At 39.5% G+C, this 24122-nt stretch overlaps 1 protein-coding gene across 1 annotated transcript in view; it reads right to left on the bottom strand.

Annotated features, from left to right (window-relative positions):
- Nucleotides 1-24122, bottom strand: part of MTBP (MDM2 binding protein) — a 54669-nt gene that overhangs the window by 13265 nt on the left and 17282 nt on the right. Inside the window, exons 12-15 of the mRNA XM_054708565.1 lie at nt 17888-18061; nt 15856-15963; nt 7940-8101; nt 5061-5178 (exon numbers count right to left, since the gene is read on the bottom strand). Of these exons, the coding sequence (XP_054564540.1) occupies nt 5061-5178; nt 7940-8101; nt 15856-15963; nt 17888-18061 (562 nt within the window). The remainder of the gene's footprint in view (nt 1-5060; nt 5179-7939; nt 8102-15855; nt 15964-17887; nt 18062-24122) is intronic.

Below are 24122 nucleotides of genomic sequence, written 5' to 3'. Positions count from 1 at the left end.
TACCAACGGTGCCCCTTTCTCCTGCCCATTCCCTTTATTTTTAAATTGAAAATATAAATCTAATAAAAACAGTCAGACAAGAAAATTCTCAACTATGTTCTATGAACTTTATATTCCAGGAGGGCAAGAACTGCATTATGAGTTTAATTTAATTTCTATATAGCTATTCTCTAATAGTAACTCACAAAGGGTTCCTAATGAAAATTACTCTCAATCATTTTACAGGATGGATGGAATGGGGAAATGTATAATTTGCATTTATATAGAGTCCTGGACACAAGGATATCAAAGCAATTTAAAAGCCCGTTTGTGATAAATTACGTTACCAAATATGTCTTGGATTAAAAAAAAAAACAAAGAAACAAACACCAAAACATTGACAGCACTTTATCTTGTTCAGTGTTTTCAAGCTTGCAAAGTATTTTTTTCATACATTATCTCATTAAATTTTCACAACTTTGAAGGAGAACTCATGTTGTCATCCCATCTTAAAGATGAAGTTACAGGCCCTAGCCAACTTGGCTCAGTGGATAGAGCATAGGCCTGTGGACTGAAGGGTCCCAGGTTCAATTCTGGCCAAGAGCACATGCCTGGGTTGTGGGCTTGATCCCCAGGAGGGGACTTGCAGGAGGCAGCCGATCAATGATTCTCTCTCATCATTGATATTTCTCTCTCTCTCTCTTCCTCTCCCTTTCTCTCTGAAATCAATAAAAATATATATTATAAAAAAAAATGAAGCCACAAAGTCACAAACAGGTGACTGAGTTTGTCTAAAACCAAGTTCTTATGACTTCTGAATATCACCACGTATTGGTCCTTTGTTCTCCAGTTTAGCCTGTTTTAACACAAAACAAATTCTGGAAATAGGCAACATAACTTTTGTCCACAACCAAGAATTTAATGGTATCTCCCATATTTTGAAGTACCCACAAGTATTTATTGAGCATTTTACTTTGTAAATCTCATTGTGAGGTAGTAAAAAGAGTTCAATGATGATAATGTATAGACTCATCATCAAGGCTCATGATTTAGTGCATAGATTGACTTGAAGCAGGAGAAAGGTGAGGAGTGAAAGGAGATAAACATATAGACGTATATTGAAGTAGAAAAGGTACAATAAAATAAGTCTCACGAATAAAAGTCCTGAGATGCTTAAAAAAGAAAGATAACAATGAGTTGCAGCATCTAAAGAAAAAGCTTAAGAGAAAGGTGATATTTGATCTAGACCTTGAATGACAAATAAACTTCTAGTCCAAGATGGTGGATTAAACATATATTAATCTCTCCACTCCACAAAGTGAAATCAAGATGTTGAAGTATAGGACACTAAAAGTCATAATAGGGTTAGGAAAAGGAAGAAAAAAAAAATGGTGGACCAAAGAGTTCAATGAATTTTAAAAATTTAGAAACTAGAGAAAGAGCCTCAAGGAGAACTAGAGAAAAAACTAGAAAACAAGTAGAATCTGTCTTCTTCGTCCTGTCCTACAAAGCCACAGCTGTTCCAAATGTGGGTTCACATTGTGGCAGTGGGCAAAAATCAGATGACATATTTTAAGAATCCTACTAGAAGAGTTGTTTAAGTACCACCCTCCCACACCATACCTCACCCTATACTTTTTACCTCCAAATTAAAGATAAAGAAACTGCTCTCTGAAGATCCAGAACTAGGTGCCTGCCCCAGTGTCAGTAGTAACATCCCCAGAATAAATCCCCCTCTGTGTAGGGTAAAGATCAGGTGAAGCTTGACAGGCAATTTCCATCCTGCATCTCCAGTCTCCTAAATATTAAACCAGGTGACAAGAGGATGGGAAGAAGACTACACAAATATAGGGAAAGTACAACCCAACTACCTATGCAGAGCACCCAAGTACTAAATTCTTAGCTGTGAACAAAAACAAACCACCAGACACTGCAGAAAAACTACACATAAAAGAAAAATACCAATGAAACAAAAAAAATCAGATCCAAAGAATAATGAGATCATTCAACAAACAGATAAAACAAGTTAAAAGACTTTAATATCCTTATAGTATTTTCTCAGCCCTCATTATCAATCAAGAAGAACAAGTTGCTAAGGAAAAAATGGGGTAGTAAACAAACAAGAATTACTAGGAATTTAAAATATGACTACATAAAAATTTAACAGAAAACAATGAAAGCAAAGGTAAAGGAAATATCCTAGAACAGTGGTCAGCAAATTCATTAGTCAACAGAGCCAAATATCAACAGTACAACGACTGAAATTTCTTTTGAGAGCCAAATTTTTTAAACTTAAACTTCTTCTAACGCCACTTCTTCAAAACAGACTCGCCCAGGCCGTGGTATTTTGTGGAAGAGCCACACTCAAGGGGCCAAAGAGCCGCATGTGGCTCGCAAGCCGCAGTTTGCTGACCACTGTCCTAGAACATAGAGTAGAAAAAAGATAAAGGTATGGATTATTGAGAGAAAATCAAATTAGAATGACAAATGAATCCATGATGCCTAACTGTTAAAACAGATATTTCAAAGAGATAAGAAAGAAAAAAATGGGAGAATATTCTCTAAGAAATAACAAGAGTATTTCCCACAGCCAAAAAAACGGACAAAAGTCTTAAGATTAAAACATCTCACTCCATAATGGCCTCATGTAATTTCAGAACATTAAGCAAAACAGAAAATTCTAAATGTCTGAAACCAAAAAAAAGAAAAGAAAAAGAACACCTATTAAGGAACAAAAATTGAACTGTCATCAGACTTCTCAGTAAGACATGAGAGCCAAGAAAATACAGGCTTAATCTAGAAATGTGATAAAAACAAATATTAGGGTAACAGTTGTTCAGGTAAAAAGGGTGAGTCCAAATTAGAGTAGGTCTGAGAAAATGAATTCAGAAAGAAAAATAATTGTCTACTGCAAATAACATAAGGTTCAGAGGTAGAAGGATTAAAAGTGAAGAGAAATAGGAGTGTTCATTTCCTCATCCTTTACAATGAAAAGTAAAAATCGGTATGCCATCTAAAATGGATAGAGAAGAAACTGAAGTTCCTTTGTGAGGAAATTGTCCTTTTACTCATCTTCTTTCTTTCTCCTGATCTATAAACATGAAAGACACTCATGGAATGGTCTTAAGCCCTTTTCTCTGTATGGTCTCACCAAGTGATCTCATCCACTAGTGTTAAAATCCCTTTTATACGACCTCCAAATTGACTTCCAGATTTCTCTAATCCACTTGATATATCCACTTGCACAATCCATAGAGCAAACTTAGCATTCTTTATTTTTCTCCCTAAAGCTGTCCTTACCCAACTTCCCACCAATTTTCCCCATCCCATTCTTGAGAACACCACTCACTCTGTTGTTCAGACAGAAATAGAAATTTCCCTGAAGCCTCTTCTCTCTCCCCTCCATATCCAATCCATCACAGAGTTTTTTTTCTGGCTTACCACCAAAATATATTCCAAATTTGTTCTCCACTGCTACTCTAGTGAGCAATCAAAGTTATCTCTCACACCCTAGCCAGTTTGGCTAAGTGGATAGAGTGTTAGCCTGTGGACTGAAGAGTCCTGGGTTCAATTCCGGCCAAGGGCACATGCCCGGATTTCGGTTTCTATCCCCAGTAGGGGGCGTGAGGAGGCAGACGATCAATGATTCTCTCTCATTGATGTTTCTATCTGAAATCAATAAAGAAATGCATTTTTAAAAAAAGTTATCTCTCACTTAGCCTAGAGAAATGCCACCTAACTGATCTCTCTACTCCTAATACTTCCTCCTGCAATCTATTTGCCAGAAGAGAGCCAAAGTAATTTTGCAAAAACAGATTGCATCAGTCTTTGGTATAAAATCCTTCAAAAGTTTACCAATCCACTGACAATAAATTCTAAAATCTGTATAATCTAGAAGATACTTTACTTTATTCATTAGGTCTCAGCTCAAATGTAACCCCCTTGAAGAGCTCTCTGCCTCTTAGTTAAATAGCTCCTACATCGACACGGTGATGGGCAACCTTTTGAGCTTGGTGTGTCAAACTTCGCCAAAAAACTGAGCATAACTCGGGTAGTGTGTCACTTTGAGGAAAAACATTATTTCGCAAATGTTTCATCCTCGGCATGTGGCCGCCTCAGCGGCCGCGTATCATCAGAAATGGCTACGCGTGTCAGTGCTGACACGCGTGTCATAGGTTCACCATCACTGATAGAAGAATGTTAAGCACAAGTAGTTTAAAGTGGCTCAAAGGAGAATACTCGTACTTCATTTCACATGTTCCTATGTTGTTTAAGTTTTTCTTACATATCCATATACTTATATAAATCTATGGAAGATGGTCTGACAAGCCATTCACTAAAGTGTTTACTGTGATTATGTACACCCAGGAAGTAGAAGGCAGGGGAAGAAGAGTATTTTCTCAAAGTACTGCTCTGTAATGCCCATCCATCCACCTATCTATCTACCTACCTACCTACCTACCTACCTACCTACCTATCTATCTACTTATAGTAGTTAAGCATATATTTTTTATAATAAAACTATAAAAAATTCAATATCTCAGCCCTGGCTGGGTGGCTCAGTTGGTTGGAACATCGTCCCATACACCAATAAGCTGTGATTCAATCCCCAGTCAGGGAACATACAGGAAGCAACCAACTGATGTTTCTCTCTCACATCAATGTTTTTCTCACTCTCGCTCTCCCTCTCTCAAATCAATAAAAACATATCTTCAGGTGAGGATTAAAAAAACAACAAAAAACTAGTATCTCATAAACACAATGTAAGATGTAAGAAAGTTCACTTAAAAGTTGCCCTGGCTGGTGTGTTCAGCAGGTAGAGCATAGGCCCACAACCCGCAGGGTCTTGGGTTTGATTTCTGGTCAAGAGAACACACCTGGGTTGCAGGTTCAATCCTAGGCCCTGGTCAGGATGTATGCAGGAGGCAACCAATCAACGTGTCTCTCTCGCACCGATGTTTCTCTCTCTTTCCCCCTCCCTCCCTCCTTTCCACTCTCTCTGAAAAGCAATGGGAAAAATATAATGGTGTGAAGGATTAACAAAAATCAAACAATAAAATACTGAGCTGTTTAAATATTACCTCATTTTTTGTTTAGCTTTTTCAAATGTTTCCAAATTTTGAAGAGCATGCCTTTCTGGCCATTCCAGAGGATTGGTTTCCACTAGACCTGAAGAAATAGAATCCACTGGACTGGTGTCTAAAGAGAAAGAAATACACATAAGCAGTAAAAAGCATTAATACACCAAATTTGACTATATTAAAATGTATACACGTAGATACACTCATGCATCCGTGTGTGTGTGTGTGTGTGGTGGGGGGGGGGTTGTGCTTGAGTGTGCATAAAGGCATGTTGGATTCATTGTACAATTCTTACCTCAGACATTCAGTGAGGCTCTCTGATAGCCTGAAATGTGCAAAATACCATATAAAGTTTTTTGGAAACAAACAAAACAGTATTAACCTTTCTTTATTCTTATCTTCTCATAATAAAAATGCATCTCTCAAGACCTACATCAAGTCTCTCAGCTCCTAACCAAGAGTTCTGTAACTGTCCTAGTTATATTTCTCTCTTCAAAATTCATATGTATCTACCTAACAAATATACAGCATTTACTTCATACAAGGCAGCTTCCTAAGCCATTTATAAAGAATGTAATCCTCATGACAACATGTTATCCCTAATTTAAAGATAAAGAACTGAGGCTCAGAGTGGTTAGGAAACTTGCCCAAGGTCACATAGCAAGCAAGCTGCAGAGCTGGGGTTCAAACTTCTTACTCTTGCTCCAGAGCCCATGCTGTAATCAAGAAGCTATGCACTCTCACTTATTGAACACATCTCCCAGTTACAAGTAACCCCATACTGTCTCCAACATCTTTCAGATTATTCCAAACTGCTACTTAACTTTGGGACTGATATGTAAAAATGATGAAAAGTTAATAGCAATACAAATAACAGCTCAACATTTTTGGGGCCCTTATTATGTTCTAAGTGTTTTATATGTATCAACTCATTCTTCACAATAAGTCTAGTGAGTAATATTCTTATCCCCATTTTAAACATGAGGAAAGAGGCACGGAGATGTTTAACAACTTGCCCACACATTCAGCAAAGAAGAGACAAAACTGAGACTTGAACCCTGGCAGTCTAGCTCCAGAGCCTAAGCTCTTAAACATACTCCAGATGCTAAATTTATATTTTACTTTTCAAGTAGATCAGAAGCCCTTAGAAAGACCCAAATTTTTACTTCTTTCTGTACCTTCATGGTGTCAAACAGACAAAAGGTACTCAATACACATTATTGTTAACTTGATTCTTCAGTCATATTCTTATTGATCTATGGAATAAAAATGATTCTCACAGAATAAAAATAAAAGTTATCCTGTACATTTAAAATGCTAGGCAATCTTCAAATGTTTTCTTGTTACATCTTGAAAAGCTTCACTCTACTCAAATTCACCACAACAATAGAAACCAGGAAAAGAGAAAGAAATGCAAGTTAATATAGAAATGATTTCCTGCTCCCTCGGTAAAGTTTGGCAATTGTTCCTGCTACAATGAGTACCAAATGTGGAGCATCTTATTACTAACTAGAGGCCCGTTGCAGGAAGATTCCTGCAAGAATAGGGCTTCCTGTGGCCATCTCCGCTGCCCTGCCTGCTTCCCTCCCTTCTCCACCGCCCCACTTGCTTCTCTGCAGCTTCGCTCCCTTCTGCAGCGCTTGGCTTCCTTCTACGCTGTCTTCAGTCTTTGCTCTGTGTCTGGATATGCTAATTAACCACAATCTTGGTTGGGTTAATTTGCATACTCGCTCCTGATTGGCTTGTGGGCGTGGCTTGTGGAGGTATGGTCAATTTGCATGTTTCTCTTTTATTAGTGTAGATACTAGAGGCCCAGTGCATGAAATTCGTGCACAGGGAGGGGGCATGTGTCCCTTAGCCCAGCCTGCACTGTCTCCAATCTGGGACCCCTCAAGGAATGCCCGACTGCTGGTTCCCAACTGCTTGCCTGCCTGCCTGCCTGCCTGATTGCCCCTAACTGCTTCTGCCTGCCAGCCTGATCACCCCCTAACCACTCCCCTGCCAGCCTTACTGACGCCTAACTGCTCCCCTGCAGGCCCGATTGCCCCTAACTGCCCTCCCCTGCAGGCCTGCCCCCCCCAACTGCCCTCCCCTGCGGGCCTAGTCACCCCTAACTGCCCTCCCTTGCCAACATGTTCACCCCTAACTGCCCTCCCCTGCATGCCTGGTCCCCCCCCAATTGTCCTCTCCTGCAGGCCACCTTGTGTCCACATGGGGCGGCCATCTTTGACCACATGGGGGCAGCCATCTTTGTGTTGGAGTGATGGTCAATTTGCATATTACCCTTTTATTAGATAGGATATGTGGTTTTAACTACATTAAATTTCCATGTAGGCTCTACTTTTCTCACCTATGAAAACATAGCGTAATAGAAATCCACCCATTCTAGCAGCTTAGTGAGAGTAGAATCACCTTAAAAGCCTCTCCCCTCTGCTCAAAAACAACTGTACTGACTATGCTTTCTGAAAGAAGTAATCAGAAAATGTTTAATCCTTAAATGATGAGAAATACAGCTCACTATTTATACACATACACACACACACACACATATATCCAGTAAGTCTTCACCTAACGCCATCGATAAGTGCTGCAACTTTAAGTGAAATGACATTAAGAAACCAACTTTACCATAGGCTAATTGATATAAACCAGAGTTAGGTTTCTATGGCATCTCATCAATGTTCTAGTGAAACGATGTTGAATGAAATGATGTTACTTGAGGACCTATTGTACTTGTATATACAAATATATGTCATTATTTAAGTTTATAAGATGCATTTTAATTTGATCAATATATTTTATTATTTTTAATAATAAATAGTAACTGTCATAAATGCCATACAAAAAAGAACTAATATTTAAAGTAACAAAAAACTTACCATTTAACAGATTGGAGGTAATAATTTTGTCTGTTTTTCTTAGAATTGTTTTAGGAATAATAGCATCAAAATGATCTAAAAAGCGTTCCCTTGTAAGTGTGAACAGACTTTTGAGTTCATCAGCAGAAACCACTTCGGGCTGCTCTTCCAACTTTCTCCTCTCTGGAAGACAACAGATCAACAGGATTAACTATATCACCATTACTTTAAATCCTCTTTAAAGCCCATCTACTACTCATTTTATGGGAAATACTTTCAAAACTGAAATAAGTGAATTTATCCAGCAAACAACATTCCTGTGTAGGCTTGCTTTCATTTTAATAACATTTGTAGAGAGAGACAGAAAAAGAATAATTTGTTAACACTGAAAGGTGAGAAACGGTAAAGCAAGTTTACAAAAGTTTTCAAAAATATCTTGTAGAGTCTTATGCTGTTATTTTGCAAAAATAAAACCTGTAAGACTTTATTGAAATAAGTTACATAAACTTGGCCACTGCTACTTATTCTCTTTCCCAAAACTAAAATCAGAGTAAAGAAATAGGAAAAGACAACAAAAGAAGAAACAATAAAGAATGACAGTTTTCAATACATCTTGGAAGATAAGATTATGGTGGAGTCAGCAAAGCAGAGGAGGTCATGAAGCAATTTGTCTACAATAAAGCAAAATATAAAATACTCCAGAAAAAAAATTAAGAGAAATAAAATGGAACTGCTATGTTGAACATATGAATTTAATGATGAGTGTGTGGCAGAAATATTGGAACCTCTGGAAAACAACAGTATTTGGCCTAAACAGAAGAATAGATAGATTAAAAAAAAAAAAGTGATCATCAACCAAAAGCAAAACAAAGATTATGCAAGAAAGAGTTGCTCATCATCATATATGACATGACTCGGCAGTAAACTTCTATACAGTCATAGTAATATTAAAACTAACCATTTATTTAACCAAAATTCTTGACTTCACTGTAAAGTGTGCGAAGAGAAAGTGAAGCTGATGTGGGAGCGCTTAATATCTCAGATGTTAAGATGATGATTGAAATTAGTAAATCCAGAAATAGCTGCCTACACATATTATTTAGAAAACTGAAGGAAATGTCAGAAAAACTAGCTGAAGAGCTGAAGGGAGTTGCTTGTGGGCCGAGACTGAATGATAGGGAGGGGAGGAAGAGGGGAGCACTGCTGTTTTCCATATTAAGTTTTCCAGTTCCATTTGAATTTTTAAATTATACCCATGTATTGCTTTTATGAAAATATTTCATTTTTAAAACACTCTGGACTAATAACATTTTCTCCTATAATAAACAGTAAAGTATAAATTCCTAGAGAATTCAGTTCAACAAACATTTATTATGTACTACCTGCAAGCACTGTGCTGGGCCCTTACTCCAGATGAGGTTGGTACATAAAAGCACAAGGGAACAGGCTGAGCAGGTAGTAGCCGAACTTGTGGTTCTACTTTAGACCATCAGCTTTCTGAGAAATGTCTGTGAAATCCCAGCTCACCAATGTGGATATTGGGAGGGTCATTCCAGTTCTCATCCAAGATAAGTAACATATGGTTTCTGCAGTCAAGAACACTAGCAATGGTAAAGTAACAGTAGTACTATATGCAGCTTTTATTACATCTTAGAAAATAAAAAGCTGCTAGGAGCCATCCGAAAACAAAAGTTATCAATGATTTCCTTTCATCTGAAAGGTGTACAATAAGTAATATGCTTTGGAAACTAGCCCTACACTTATATTAACTCTAAAAGCATACTTAAATCATGAGCCTGACCTAGACTTATTAAAACTGTCAAACCAGAGAGCAGGGTAAGACTTTTGATTGATCTGGATGACTGAGCAATAGAGAGAGAAAGTATATAAGATTAACAGGGGTATGAGCAGGAAAATTTACTATGGTAAAAATCATCTCTATACAAATGATTTTGTATACAAATGGTAGATAAAAACTTAGAAGAAATATAATGGATTAAAGTTTAAAAATAAATTAGCAAAAGAATGCCATTCCTAAAAAACCTGGTAATAACTAAGAATTTATTAAAGAAAAATCCAGAGCAGAATATCTAAAGGATCAGCTAATGAGTATCAATCAGGTTTGCACTGGGTTCTATAAATGCTAAAAAGATTGAAAAGCTCAGAGTAGTGACCACAATATTGGAACAAAATGACAGTACTGCTGTTTGGGTGTGTTTTGAACCATACTGAACAGCCTTTTATTTAAAAACTAGAGGCCCGTTGCACAAAGAGATTTGTGCAATAGGCCTTCCTTCCCTTGGCTGCCAGCACCGGTTTTCCTCTAGCACCCGGGACCCAGGCCTTCGCTCCGGCCAGTCTGCTGTCTTCATCTTTGCTGCAGACTCCGGAGTCTGCAGTCTTGTCTTCGCTGTGGCACTCCGCTCCTGGAGATCCCTTCACCCCCCACCCTCCCTCTCATAGCAGGCGTCCTGCCCCGCCTGGCCACTCCATGCCTGGAGCAGCTGGGCGGCCGCCATCTTTGGCCTTCTAATTTGCATACTCACAATGATTGGCTGTGGGCGTCTCAGAGGTACTGTCAATTTACATGTTTGTCTATTATTAGGTAAGATTGTTCAGTATTCTTAAAGTTTTTCTTTGAAAATCAATGAAACAAGATATTTAATATTTCTAAATACAAAAAGTTACAAATTACAAAAAAAAAAAATCAGGTAAAATCTATATATTAAAAGGCTAAGTGACTAACTGTCCAACTGGCAGCTATGATGCGCAATGACCACCAGGGGCCAGACGTTCCAACTGGTAGCTATGACACGCACTGACCACCATGTGGGAGACGCTCAACGCAGAAGCTACTGAGCTGCGGTGACTTGGCAGCTGTGGTTCTCGGGGACGCACCTGGAACCAGAGAGGAATTCCGGGGTACATCACCTGAGAACTGCCCTCTTGCAATCTGGGACCCCTCGGGGGATGTTGGAGAGCTGGTTTGGGCCTGATCCCCGCAAGCCAGGCCAAGAGACCCCACCTGCTGGAGGGACCCCGCTCACCCCGCAGACAACCTTCGAGCAGCCTGGTGCTGCCCCAGGTGCAGCTGGCCAGGAAGGGACGAGGGAGGTTGGCTCCAGGGCGTGTCCGGCCCTTCTCAGCCAGTCCCGCCCCTCTGGCCAACTTCTAATTAATTTCCTTTCAATGTACACAAATCCATGCATGGGGGCACTAGTATCCTACCTAATAATAGACAAATATGCAAATTGACCGTACCTTCGCTATGCCCACGATTGGCCAGGAGGCGCGGGGGGGCGGGACTCGGGGTGGCCGGGGTGGCCGATTGGGCCGGCGGGATGCTGAGCTCTCGTTGCCAGTGGCGGCTCGAGCTCAGTGTCTGTGCCATGGCTGTGCTGCGGCACAGAAGGGGCCTCTGGGGCAGCGAACTCACTTCCCACCACGGACCATCAAAAGCGGGGGAGCTGGGTGCCTGTCCGATCAGGCACCAGGCCTTTCAGAAGCATCCAGCGGGGCGGAGGCTTCTGAAAGGCCTGGTGCACCAGCGGACAGGCGCCCAGCTCCCCTGTGATCGAAAGCGAAAGCGTGTAGGGGACCCTACATGTGCATGATTCAATCATGCACTGGGCCACTAGTAAATTATGAAATTACACATTTTAAATATCATTCTAAAAATAGTATTAGATATAACTTTTAGAAATAAGTAAAATGAATTAAAATAAAGCATTCTAAAAAATTAAACCTAACCAAGAATTTTATTTCATTTTTGTGTTATTTTTTTTAAAAAAAGAGCCTCAATAATGTGAACCCACTTTCATGCACCTTTCCTGGTTGCTCTTTTTGGTTCTGTACTAGTCAGAGGAAAGGGGGGAGGGATAAGTATAAAATTACTCCATGTCTTAATTATTTTCAAAAACCTTTTAGAACAAGTTTTTGTTTTTCATCAAAGACCACAATCTTTGTATTGCTTCTGAATTGTTGTTTTTCTTTCCAAAGAAAGCTGTGCCCATTACATTACTGATTTTTCATCATGTATATATTGATTAATTTTACATTCACTTCTTTGAAATCATTGATATACACACTCAGATGTTCTTACATTGGAAACTTCGTCTTGCAGTTATTTTCCCCTGTCTTTTGAGACACAGAAATTCTGAACAGATGCATTTTTGTCCCCAAATTGTTAATCCAACATTAACTCTCTAAACAGAGAAGAGAGTGGCTCAGCAAGCATTTCTATCATAAAAGGATTAACTGAGTCATTAATCTTAATCAAGATTTAATGCTTCAGATTGCAAATTGGCCATTTCATGGCTATGCCCAGAGCTGGTGTCTCCAGTAGCTACCAGCTCCAAGGCTTCCTTCAGCTTCAGGCCCCCTACCTGCCTTTGTCCTTACACTGCTACCTGTGTTACAGCTCAGCTGCTGGTACTTCTACATTTTCAGCATTTATTTATCACTTATGGTCTTCCCCCTTCCCTGACACCCGTACCCCCAGAGCTTCCAGTCTCATCTGAAGGCAGCTATGAGGTTTCAGCTGCTAGTATTTCCCTTCCCAACTATGTAAGAGGGATAGTCCTACTGGGGTTCACTCTTCTTACTCAATGGAGAGATGCATCAGCTTCAAAGAGGGGCCTGTCCTTCCACTCTGACAGTGTTTCTGGTGGGAAGGGTAAGGGAGAGAGGTGAAGATGAAAGGAAGGGGAAATGTTGAAGGAACTGAGTTTAAAAGGCTGCAGGAGGCTTATTATGGCAAGGAATCAGGGCCTACAAAGAGGTTAGCAGGAACATGACAAAGTCAAGAAGTGAATAATACTGCTGGTTGATGTTTGAAATAAGGGTTTTCCAGTCACAAAAATACTAATATTTCTATTTGTTGCTTTATTTTTTGTATTTAACATGTACTACTTTTTATTGAAACTGATTTGCCTTTTTAATTATATTTTCCTTGAGCTAGTATCATTTTCATAGTGGAAAAAAAAAATCAATGGTTGGAGAAGGTCAAGACTACACAATTATCCTGGCTTTGTACAACTGAAAAAGAAGGTAATTCTTACATGAACAACTGAGACCAAATATTCTAAAATTATTTTCCATTGAACAAAACAGGCTATTAATTCAAGATATTTTTAAAGTGCTTTCAAAAATGATAGTTTTTACTTCATAATGTATATACTTAATTCTAATACCATTTTTTTCTATAGGTAACTAGTGAGGCCTCACAATTTAATTTCTTAGAAATTCTATCAATTAATTAGCTTAAAATAAGTTAATATTAGGTACTGAATGTCTATTTATAAAAAAAATGTTATGAATGATAACCAAGTTAACATTTAGTACATAAAAAAAACCTTAAACTATAGCCCTTGAAAAGATGTCAATATCTTGAATAAGGAAAAATCCATAATGCCAACTTCACCCATTATGTGACACGTGCTTAATTATTATTGGTAGTCATGATTAAAGTCTAAGAATCGATGCTCAAGTTAACATATTAATTTCTCCGAACGTGCATTTTCTTCTCTCTGCAGACTCTATTCTCTTATGACAGCTAAAAATATATAAAAAGACATTTTAGAAAGAGCTCTGTGTTAACCAGAATACAATTTAGGTGTATCCTAGCATACATTTAAAAATGTTGAAGTACAGAATTTTCCTGAAGAAATATTTCTATAAATGTTAACCGTGATGTACAAATAATTGGGAATATTTTTAATCTGGTGGGGGAAAAGTTGTGGACTTTTTCTACTCTTATATCACCTCTACAAGAACAAGAATAGACTAGGATAATGGGAGGAGGAACCAAGATGGCGGCATAGTTAAACAACTAATCTGCTGCCTCACACAACAATTTCAAAAATACAACTAAAAGACAAAAACGTCTACCACCCAGAACCACGGGAAAGTTGGCTGAGTGGAAGATTTACAACTAAGAAGAGAAAGAAGCACAATCGCTGAAAAGCTGAGGTACGGAGGCTCGCGAATCGGGCCGGCGGCGGGCGGCTGGGTGCGTGGCTTTTCTTCAACCCGCAGGGAGACAAGCTCCCAATCACTCTGAAATCCAGTTTCTGGGGACACTCGGGGGACCCAGGCACCTACGGGGAGAAGCTGGACTCTCGGCCATCGGGTCGGAAAGTGAGAGTGACTTTTTTGCAGTGGTGCGCCCAGCAATCATTGTTTACTGCGCTGGAGCGCTGGAGTGCGGGGCGCAGGGACCTGGAAAAGTGGAAAGGCAGAGACGGCTGACGGCAGCCATCGCCGTTGGCCACGCCCCAGCCTAGTGACGCCCTGAGACCCCACCCAGCCCTGAGGCCCCGCCCTGAGGCCCCGCCCCGCACATTCTACAAACCCGCCCCGGCTCCACACAGCGGCTTCTGCATATAAATGGCCTGTTCTGGAGCAGCTTAACCAACTGCAGCTCCAGTCAGACTGCTCCAAAACCGCCCAAGCAAAGGAGGAGAAAACTAGCCCTTGCTGTAGCTCCTGCTGGGGGACACACAGTACACAAGGGTACACCAAGAGTGTCCACCTCAAGTAACTGGGAGGCTGACCCATTGAACCAATAGGACACCTAGTACACAAAACTACCCTACCAACTTAGGGAAGCAGAGAATATGAGAAGGCAAGGAAACAGATCACAAACCAAAGAAATGGAGGAGAACAAGCGACTGGACATAGAGTTCAAAACCACGGTAATAAGGTTTTTCAAGAATTTCATGGAAAAGGCCGATAAATTCCATGAGGACCAACTAGAAATTAAACATACACTGACTGAGATAAAAAATATTATACAGAGACCCAAAAGCAGACTAGAGGATTGCAAGAATCAACTCAAAGATTTGGAATACAAAGAGGCCAAGGACACTCTTCCAGAGAAGCATGAAGAGAAGAGAATTCAGAAAGTTGAAGATAGTGTAAGAAGCCTCTGGGACAACTTCAAACGAACCAACATCAGAATTATGGGGGTACCAGAAGAAGAGAGAGAGCAAGATGCTGAAAACCTATTTGAAGAAATAATGAACGAAAACTTCCCCCACCTGATGAAAGAAATAGACTTACAAGTCCAGGAAGCACACAGAACCCCAAACAAAAGGAATCCAAAGAGGACCACACCAAGACACATCATAATTAAAATGCCAAGAGCAAAAGACAAAGAGAGAATCTTACAAGCAGCAAGAGAAAAACAGTTAGTTACTTACAAGGGAGCTCCCATACGATTATCAGCTAATTTCTCAACAGAAACCATGCAGGCCAGACGGGAGTGGCAAGAAATATTCAAAGTGATGAATAGCAGGAACCTACAACCAAGACTACTCTACCCAGCAAAGTTATCATTCAGAATTGAAGGGCAGATAAAGAGCTTCACAGATAAGAAAAAGCTAAAGGAGTTCATCACCACCAAACCAGCATTATATGAAATGCTGAAAGGTATTCTTTAAAAAGAGGAAAAAGAAGAAGAAAGATAAAAATTATGAACAACAAATACATATCTATCAACAAGTGAATCTAAAAGTCAAGTGAATTAAAAATCTGAGGAACAGAATAAACTGGTGAACTTAATAGAATCAGGCATAGAATGGGAGTGGATTGATAATTCTCAGGGGGAAAGGGGTGTCTGTGTGGGGAGTATGGGAAGAGACTGGACAAAAATCATACACCTATGGATAAGGACAGCGGGGGGGGGGGGGGGGGTAAGGGAAGGGGGGAGGTAGGAACTGGGTGGTGGGGAGATATGTGGGGAAAAAGGAGAAACAATTGTAATCTGAACAATAAAGATTCATTAAAAAAAAAAAAAAAAAAAAAGAACAAGAATAGTTCTACAAATGAGTATCTTACCTAAAAGACAAAGTATATAAGAAAAAGTGTGGAAATAACAATGCATTATGTCTGAACAGGTTCTTACAGTAGAATAAAATGTACAAATTGTTACTTACTCAGACATTCTTTCAAAGCCAGAGCTTGAACTCTGGCTAACTGCTTCTCTCTTTCTATAAGCTGCTCTCCAGAAAAATGTGGAAGCGACAAGAAGTCAAAAGGAATGCCTGCAACACGCAAAAAAGTCAGTATTAAAGATATTCTATGACAAAATTAATATTCAGTTTCCAGCTAATGCGCTAATATATAATTTAAAAAGTAAAAGACAATTACTCATCTCTCTTGATCTTGCATATTTCCAATTAAATAATTAAGATGCAAAAAATAAACATAATAAATTATTGTGCATTTTAAACTTTGACCTGCTTCTTAAACTGAGGGAATGTAGGTAGTAGAGTAGAATTCCCTCATCACATTTTCTTCCACAGGCTCAGCTACTGAAACTCCTACACAGAAGGGAGTGCGGAGAGGATGAAGGGAATAAAGAGGGTCAAATATATGGTGATGGAAGGAGACTGGACTTTGAGAGGTGAGCACACAATGGAGTAGACAGATATTTTATTATAAAGTTATACACCTGAAAATTATACAATGTTATTAACCAATGTTACTCCAATTCATGTAATTAAAATTTTAAAAAATGATAATTAAAAAATAAACTCCTACACAAAACACAAACAGAGTAGGGTTAAGTCTCGAAAGTTGGCCCCAATTACCAACATGTCCTGCTAGTCACCCATTGTGTAGCCCTTCCACAATGAATCCTGGCTAGCCCTGTGAAACCAATAAAGTATGGTAAAGTGACAGTGAATGATCTCTAGGCTAAGTCACAGAAAGCCTTGAGGCTTCCTAGAACAATTGCTTTAGTCTTCACATGACTGGAGTCCCAGCTGTGTATCTGCAATCAGATGTGGGACTTTAACACAAAAACATCTGGCTGAGCCCAGTTGGCAGGACTATGAGACATAGTAATAAAGTAATTTTTAAGCTAATCTTGGGGTGGTCTGTCACACAGTAATAAACACCAAGCATACAGCTTGAAGAGAAAAGAAAAGGTGAGCAATAAAACAGAATAAAATGCTTGAGAGAAAGTAAATGAAAATAAGAAATTATAGAAAAATAGTATGTGTTTAAGGTGGACTATACTGAAAATGTCCTATTTGGAATCGAGGGCTGACCTAGTAAAATTTACTGGGTACAATGTAAAGGGATTAATTCTGTATATTCTAAATTGTTCAAATATGTAATACTATGTTTAAAATAAAAGATAAATTTACTGAAAGTGAAATGGAGTTTGGGGAAAATAAGTTCATTAAAAACCACATAAGTTAATTATCTTACCTTATAATAGACAAATATGCAAATTGACCGCACCTTCGCTACGACCAAGCCACGCCCACCCACCAAGCCACGCCCACCAGGAAACAGTTGCAGGGCCGTTGGGGTGTGGCGGAGGCTTTCCCAGCCTTGGGCACCAGCAGGGAGCCTGCACGGATCGCAGGCAACAACCAGGGGGTCGGCTCCTACAATCCGTAGCTGGGATGCTGGGTGCAGCTGAGCCCAAAGCCAGGAAAGCCTGGAGCGGAGGCTTTCCCGGCCTTGGGCACCAGCGGGGAGCCTGCACGGATCGCAGGAAACCACTGGGGGTCGGCTCCTGCGATCCCTAGCAGGGATGCTGGGTGCCGCCGAGCCCAAGGCCAGGAAAGCCTCGGGTGGAGGCTTTCCCAGCCTTGGGCACCAGCAGGGAGCCTGCACAGATCGCAGGACGGGTGGAGGCTTTCCCGGCCTTGGGCACCAGCAGGGAGCCTGCACAGATCGCAGGAAACCACTGGGGGTCGGCTCCTGCGATCCTTAGCAGGGATGTTGGGTGCAGCCAAGCCCAAGGCCACCGCCCGGGGCCAAGCCCCGACCCTGAAAGAAGGCAGAAGGCGGTGGCCACAGCCAAGGCCTGGGTCCCTGGTGCCGGCAGAAAACTGGTGCAGTCAGCCAGGTGAATGAAGGTCTATTGCACGAATCTTCGTGCAAACGGGCTACTAGTACCTATATATATAAACAAATGTAAAAATACTTTCCACTCAAGTTAACACTTACTCAGTTGGGTTTCTCCTGTCCTTGCCTTCATCTTTCCATGAATCAAACTGAGGGCAAATGAGCCATTGATCTGGTTGGCTGAGTGAATCAGTGTGGCTTTGCATTTTCTACTGTCATTACCTTGTAACAAGAGGTAATAGCTAGAACACTCTCCTTTCACTTCAACATCTGGAACTAAACAAAAACAATTTTTAAGTATGTGAAAATTCACCATGCAGCAAGGCAGAATCATACACTGGACCTTGAGAATATGATGACATCCTGTGTTTTTTTAAAACAAACTGTTACCAAATACATTTGGGGCTAGCAGTTGTTCAATTAACTGAGAAAGCTGTTAAAATTAGGGAATAAAAAAATTGAATTAAAATAAAATCTGATAATCATAATAAAGATACAAATTTTAATTTAAATTAAAACTGTGTACTCATTTATTAACTTTTGATGTAGCTCATTAGAGTCCCATGATATTTTTCTTATACAACCCACTTATAATGTATCAACTACTATTTCCAGCTTCAATTTCTTTAAAGGGGAATAAACTGACCCCTGCAGGCATGCACAACTCAACTGGTGGGAGCAGCAGTGTACAGATGTACTTAAGAGTAGCTTTTTGCTCCTTGCAGTGGGCACCCATAATGTATTTTTACAGAGGGAATGGAAAGCATTCATTAATCTGGCATGCCAGTTACATGAAGGTCAGTTAAGACAGCTTCTAGTATATTTTAAAAACAAATCAAGTGAGGGTTATAGTGAAGGTCGAAGAAAAACTTTGATGCCTTTGAAAGTAAAAATAGAAGCAGAGTCCTTTTTATTGAAGATGGTGAATTGAACATAAGCATTTATTTTCACTATCTCCTGAAATTCCATGAAATGAGAATAAAGAGAATTTTAAAATAGCATAAATCTCTAAGGACTAATATGAGAGAAGAGAATAGTGACTAAATTTTGAAAGCAGGAAAGCAGATGAACAAATGGTAACAGGCCTCGGTCTCTCAATTGCTACAGAAGCTGAGAAAAACAGAGGAGAAAGCTTAGAAGTAAGACAATTTATACTACAACCCCTGACAGGAGACTCTGGAATGGTGGTCCCAGATGGGACTGGAAGCAAAATGAAGGTGAAATAAAAAGACAGTTGAAAGTCTGTTTGAGAAGCAATATAGCTTCCGGGTTCCTCCTTGTTCTACTCAGGTAAATGACAGTCCTTTCCCCAGCCCAGAAAACCAGTGGCTTATCCTCTTGAGAAGATAAAAAAGGTGTCTCTGGCCTGGGAGATATAAACAGAGCTTACGTAGAAGTTGGTTATCAGTGGATTAAGTGAATGATTCTGTACAGAACATTGAGGCCCCTTTTCTCTTCTTCATCTACATAACTTCCAGAATTTTGGAAGCCAGATAGCAGAACTGAATCTTCTTTTGGAAATGTGGTCAGCCCTAGAGGACAGACTAAAAAATCCCAATATTGGGGTCACCTAATGTAATGTTGCAGCAAGATCACCCTAACATGAAGATCCCAATCAACAAGCTCTACCCATACACCCAAATTTTCCAAACAGCTTTCTAGTGCTCTCTCTTAAATATGAGCAGACAGCCAAACATTATGAGACTTAAGGAAAGTCTTTATTATGAAAGCCAGATGCCGAAAGAAACAAACAGAAAAAAAGGGACTTGTAGAGAAATAGAGTAAAAAAAATCACGACAAAAACAAATCAGATCACTAAAATCCTCAGAGATGATATTGCATCAACTAAATAAAAACAGAAAATTAAAAGAAAAGAACATTAACTTAGAAAGAGCTCATGGAAATTAAAATTAAGAAAGCAGAAATAAGATTTTAACTAATAGGTTAGAAGATAAAGTTCAATGAATCTATCAGAAAATAAGAGAAGACAAAGAAATATAAAAATAGGAGAGGAAGAGAGAAACCCAAACCAGGAGGTACAACATCCAAACAGGACTAACAAAAGAGAGAACATTAAAAAATGGAGGAAAGGAAATTATCAACAAAATAATTATAACAACATTGTTCCAATAAAAAGACAAGCTTCCAGGCATGCTCAGTGCCCAATACAAGAATAAAAATAGAGTCCTGGCCGGGTAGCCCAGCTGGTTGAAGCCTTGACCCATGTACCGAAAGGCTGCAGATTTGATTCCCAGTCAGGGCACATATCCAAGTTGCTAGTTCCATCCACAGTTGGGGTACCTATGGGAGGCAACCGAATGATGTTTCTCTCTCCCTCTCTTTCCCTTCCTCTCTCTCTAAAATCAATAAAGTGCATATCATCTGGTGAGGATTTTAAAAAGCAGAATAAAAATAGATTCTACAAAATGCCAGAGAAAATGCATGCTTCTTGGAAGGAAGGAAGGAAGGAAGGAAGGAAGGAAGGAAGGAAGGAAGGAAGGAAGGAAGGGAGAGAGGGAGGGAGAGAAAGAAAGCAAGCCAAGAGTGAGAATGGCACTAGAATTCTAAACAGCACCAAAACTGGAAGACAATGGAGAAATGCGTTGAAAATTCTTATATACACTAAGAAAAAAAATCTATTGTAAGCTTATTACAATAGTTTATTTCACAGATTTGAGCATACTGTGGGTTAAAGCCTATCCCCCAAAACAATTATGCAAAACAAAACACACACACAAACTTTTGCAATTAGCTTGTAATACGAATGTTAATCCTATTCACAAACATCAATCTTAAAAAAGGAATTTAGATAAAGATTAGAAAGAAAAAACTCGTTACTAGCTGTCTTTGAAACTAAGATTTTCCAAGACTTACAGTGACCTTAATTCATTTATCAATTTAGCACTTTGCAAACTCAAATTACTTATCTTCTCAATGTCCGATATCCTTTCCATATTTATTTAAATCCTATCACCTTTATTAGAACTTTAATCACTGAAGCCTATAATTACAACAATCTTATTTTCCTTAAAAGAAAAACATTTATTTTACAGAATTCCCCTAATCATAATGACTATGCAGTCATTTAAAAAATGATGTTCCAGATTTGGCAGGTGTTAGTTGAAGACTTATTAAATAATTTTATGTAAATACAGAGTAACAGACTTATAATTAGCATAATTATTCAATTCTCTTGGCTTTTCCTGAAGAAATAAGGGGAAATGATTACAACAGAAAATTCTTCTCTATTTCCATCTGTTATTTTTACACTGTCAACTTCTAAGAGATTGATTGGCTTGCATGTTCCCCCTCCACCAAAAGGAAATATCCATTTGGATCTACTACATAGGCAAGATGGGAGAAACAAAAATTACATGTTTCCTTTAGTTGTGTCAAATTTTATAATATATAAACTATAATGAAAACCTGTGTCATTACTAGTTTCATTCACAAACAAAATTTTAGCATAATAAAAACAGTCATATTTTATATCAATACATTTCTCAGCAGTTCTTAAAACCCTGTAGTCAACCCCCTCTTTCTTATAACAGTTCAACAATATAAATGGAAAATACTATTTCAAATGATATCATGAAAAATATTCCAGGATAATTTGGGAAACAACTGTTAAGTGAATAGACTTACTGAAAAGTAAATAATATACCCAATTATTTTGATAATGATGATAAATATCCTATATAATAAAGAGGTAATATGCAAATTGACCATCACTCCAACACAAAGATGGCCACCCCCATGTGGTCAAAGATGGCTGCCCCCATGTGGACACAAGATGGCCGCCACAGATGGCCAGCAGGGGAGGGCAGTTGTAGGCGATCAGACCAGCAGGGGAGGGCAGTTAGGGGCAACCAGGACTGCAGGGGAGGGCAGTTGTGGGAGATCAGGCCTGCAGGGGAGGGCAGTTAGGGGTGACTGGGCCTGCAGGGGAGGGCAGTTGGGGGGGACCAGGCCTGCAGGGGAGGGCAGTTAGGGGTGACCAGGCCTGCAGGGGAGGGCAATTAGAGGGGACCAGGCCTGCAGGGGAGGGCAGTTGGGAGTGACCAGCCCTGCAGGGGAGTACAGTTGGGGGGGGGACCAGGCCTATAGGGAGGGCAGTTGGGGGCTACTAGGCTGGCAGGGGAGGACAGTTAGGGGTGACCAGGCCGGCAGGGGAGGGCAGTTAGGGACAATAGGGGCAGCAGGGAAGCAGTTGGATGTCGATCAGGCTGGCAGGGGAGTGGTTAGGGGGTGATCAGACTGGCAAGCAGAAGCTGTTAGGGGCAATCAGGCAGGCAGGCAGGGGAGCAGTTGGGAGCCAGCCATCCTGTATTGTGAGAGGGCAGTCGGACATCCCTCTAGGGGTCCCAGATTGGAGAGCATGCAGGCTGGGCTGAGGGACACCGCCCCCCCCCCCTCCGTGCACGAATTTCGTGCACCAGGCCTCTAGTTAAACAATAAAATAAAATATAATCCTCAAGATAGGCATTTTTGGAGACCACACATTTTCCAATGACATCGTTTTTCAAGCAATTCTAGACACAACTTTTGAAATGGCCCTTAGTGTCAACTGAAGAGGCAAAAGATAAAACATTTTTTAAAAATCAATATACTTATTTTATATTCATAAAGCATTTCCAAAAAATGTATTGGCTACTTTCATCCCCCATCTTATTTGTCAGACTATGCTTCAATGATTTAGTGCAAAACTTAGCTGCCACCAAGACTGTTCAAGAAAATTCCCTGCCACAATTCTACAAAGAATCAAAAATTGTTCAAGAAATGATATTGTTCATTGTTGAATCCTAGCACCTAGAATAATGCCCTGAATACAGTAGACACACAGTAAATATTTGCTGAGTGAGTGAATACTTTCTCTTTGCCACTGAAATTTCTTTCAAAATCTTTACCAGAGTTCTTTATCCTTTCTCAGTATGAAATTTATTCATAGATCAGTTATGGTGTGTAATTTTAACCTCATTAGTTTCAGCTCACTATTTCAAAACACTTTCAACACTGATTTAAGAATGAAGAAGGTACATGCTTCACCAATTCAAAACATTTAATCAGTTATTAGTCTAGTCCAGAGGTCGGCAAACTGCGGCTCTTTGGCCCCTTGAGTGTGGCTCTTGCACAAAATACCACGTGCGGGCATGCACATACAGTGCGATTGAAACTTCGTGGCCCATGTGCAGAAGTCGGTTTTCGGCTCTCAAAAGAAATTTCAATCGTTGTACTGTTGATATTTGGCTCTGTTGACTAATGAGTTTGCCGACCACTGGTCTAGTCTCTTTAAAATATTTTTATTAGATGACTTGTCTGTCAGCAAAATAATAAGACTATTTTTTCCAAGAGTACCTTTAAGATTTTTCCTTTCAAAAGAAATCAAATTTTGTAAAAAATGAAGCAACAATAAACTCAGAAATGTGAAGTTATTGTGGATGGCCTATAGATGCATTCAGACTTGGGTGCAAATTCTGACTTCACCTTATAATTTAACTTTCTTGATTTCTCTGTAGCTTAACTTTCTCATTTGTAATGTAAAGTTAGGGGATGATCAACATCTAGTTGTTAACAATTTCATAAAACTTCTCTGTGAGCATATGGTAAGCCGGATATGTTTTATTATACAACTGGCTTTTCAATACAAGTTTTAAATAGAGAAGTCTTACTTCAGAAATCTAATAGGATTTACTGAATTGCATTTATACATATAGTTCTTACTGCATTTTTTCCAGTACCATAATAGTTTCTGAGTATTTTCCTGAAAACCACTTTTAAAAATCATTCTTTTGCTACTCTTTTAATTTTTTAAATGTTTATATTGATTTTAGAGAGAGAGGAAGGGAAAGGGAGAGAAACATCATACATGCCCCAACTGGGGACCAAACCCACAACTTGGGCATGTGCCCTGACCGGAAATCAGACCAGTGACATTTAGGTACACAGACGACTCTCAACCAACTGAGCCACACTGGCCAGGGCTCTTTTGCAACTCCTAACTTAAGCATACTTAAATAGGGAATAGATTTTCTATTTTAAGTCAAACCATATGAAATTGCTGATATTTAACAATTTTTGATATACCAACAATACCATATGGTTCAAACTAATACATATGTATGTATGTATTTTATTTCATCAAGGGATAATATGGTAAACCTAAGGAATTGATAAAAACTGGGGCACACATTTTGGTTCACACTGAATGGACAAAGTCTATTAAAAGTCTTTCTTTACTTTTCCAAAAAGCAAAGTACGAAAGAACACACGTTAGCTGTGTTACTTTGGGCAAGTTACTAACAATTTGAGCTTCAATTACCTCAGGAAATACTAGGGT

Source organism: Eptesicus fuscus, chromosome 19, assembly GCF_027574615.1.
Source record: "Eptesicus fuscus isolate TK198812 chromosome 19, DD_ASM_mEF_20220401, whole genome shotgun sequence".
Taxonomy (NCBI): domain Eukaryota; kingdom Metazoa; phylum Chordata; class Mammalia; order Chiroptera; family Vespertilionidae; genus Eptesicus; species Eptesicus fuscus.
The sequence above is the reverse complement of the archived record's forward strand: the minus strand, read 5'-3'. Positions and strand labels throughout refer to the sequence as shown.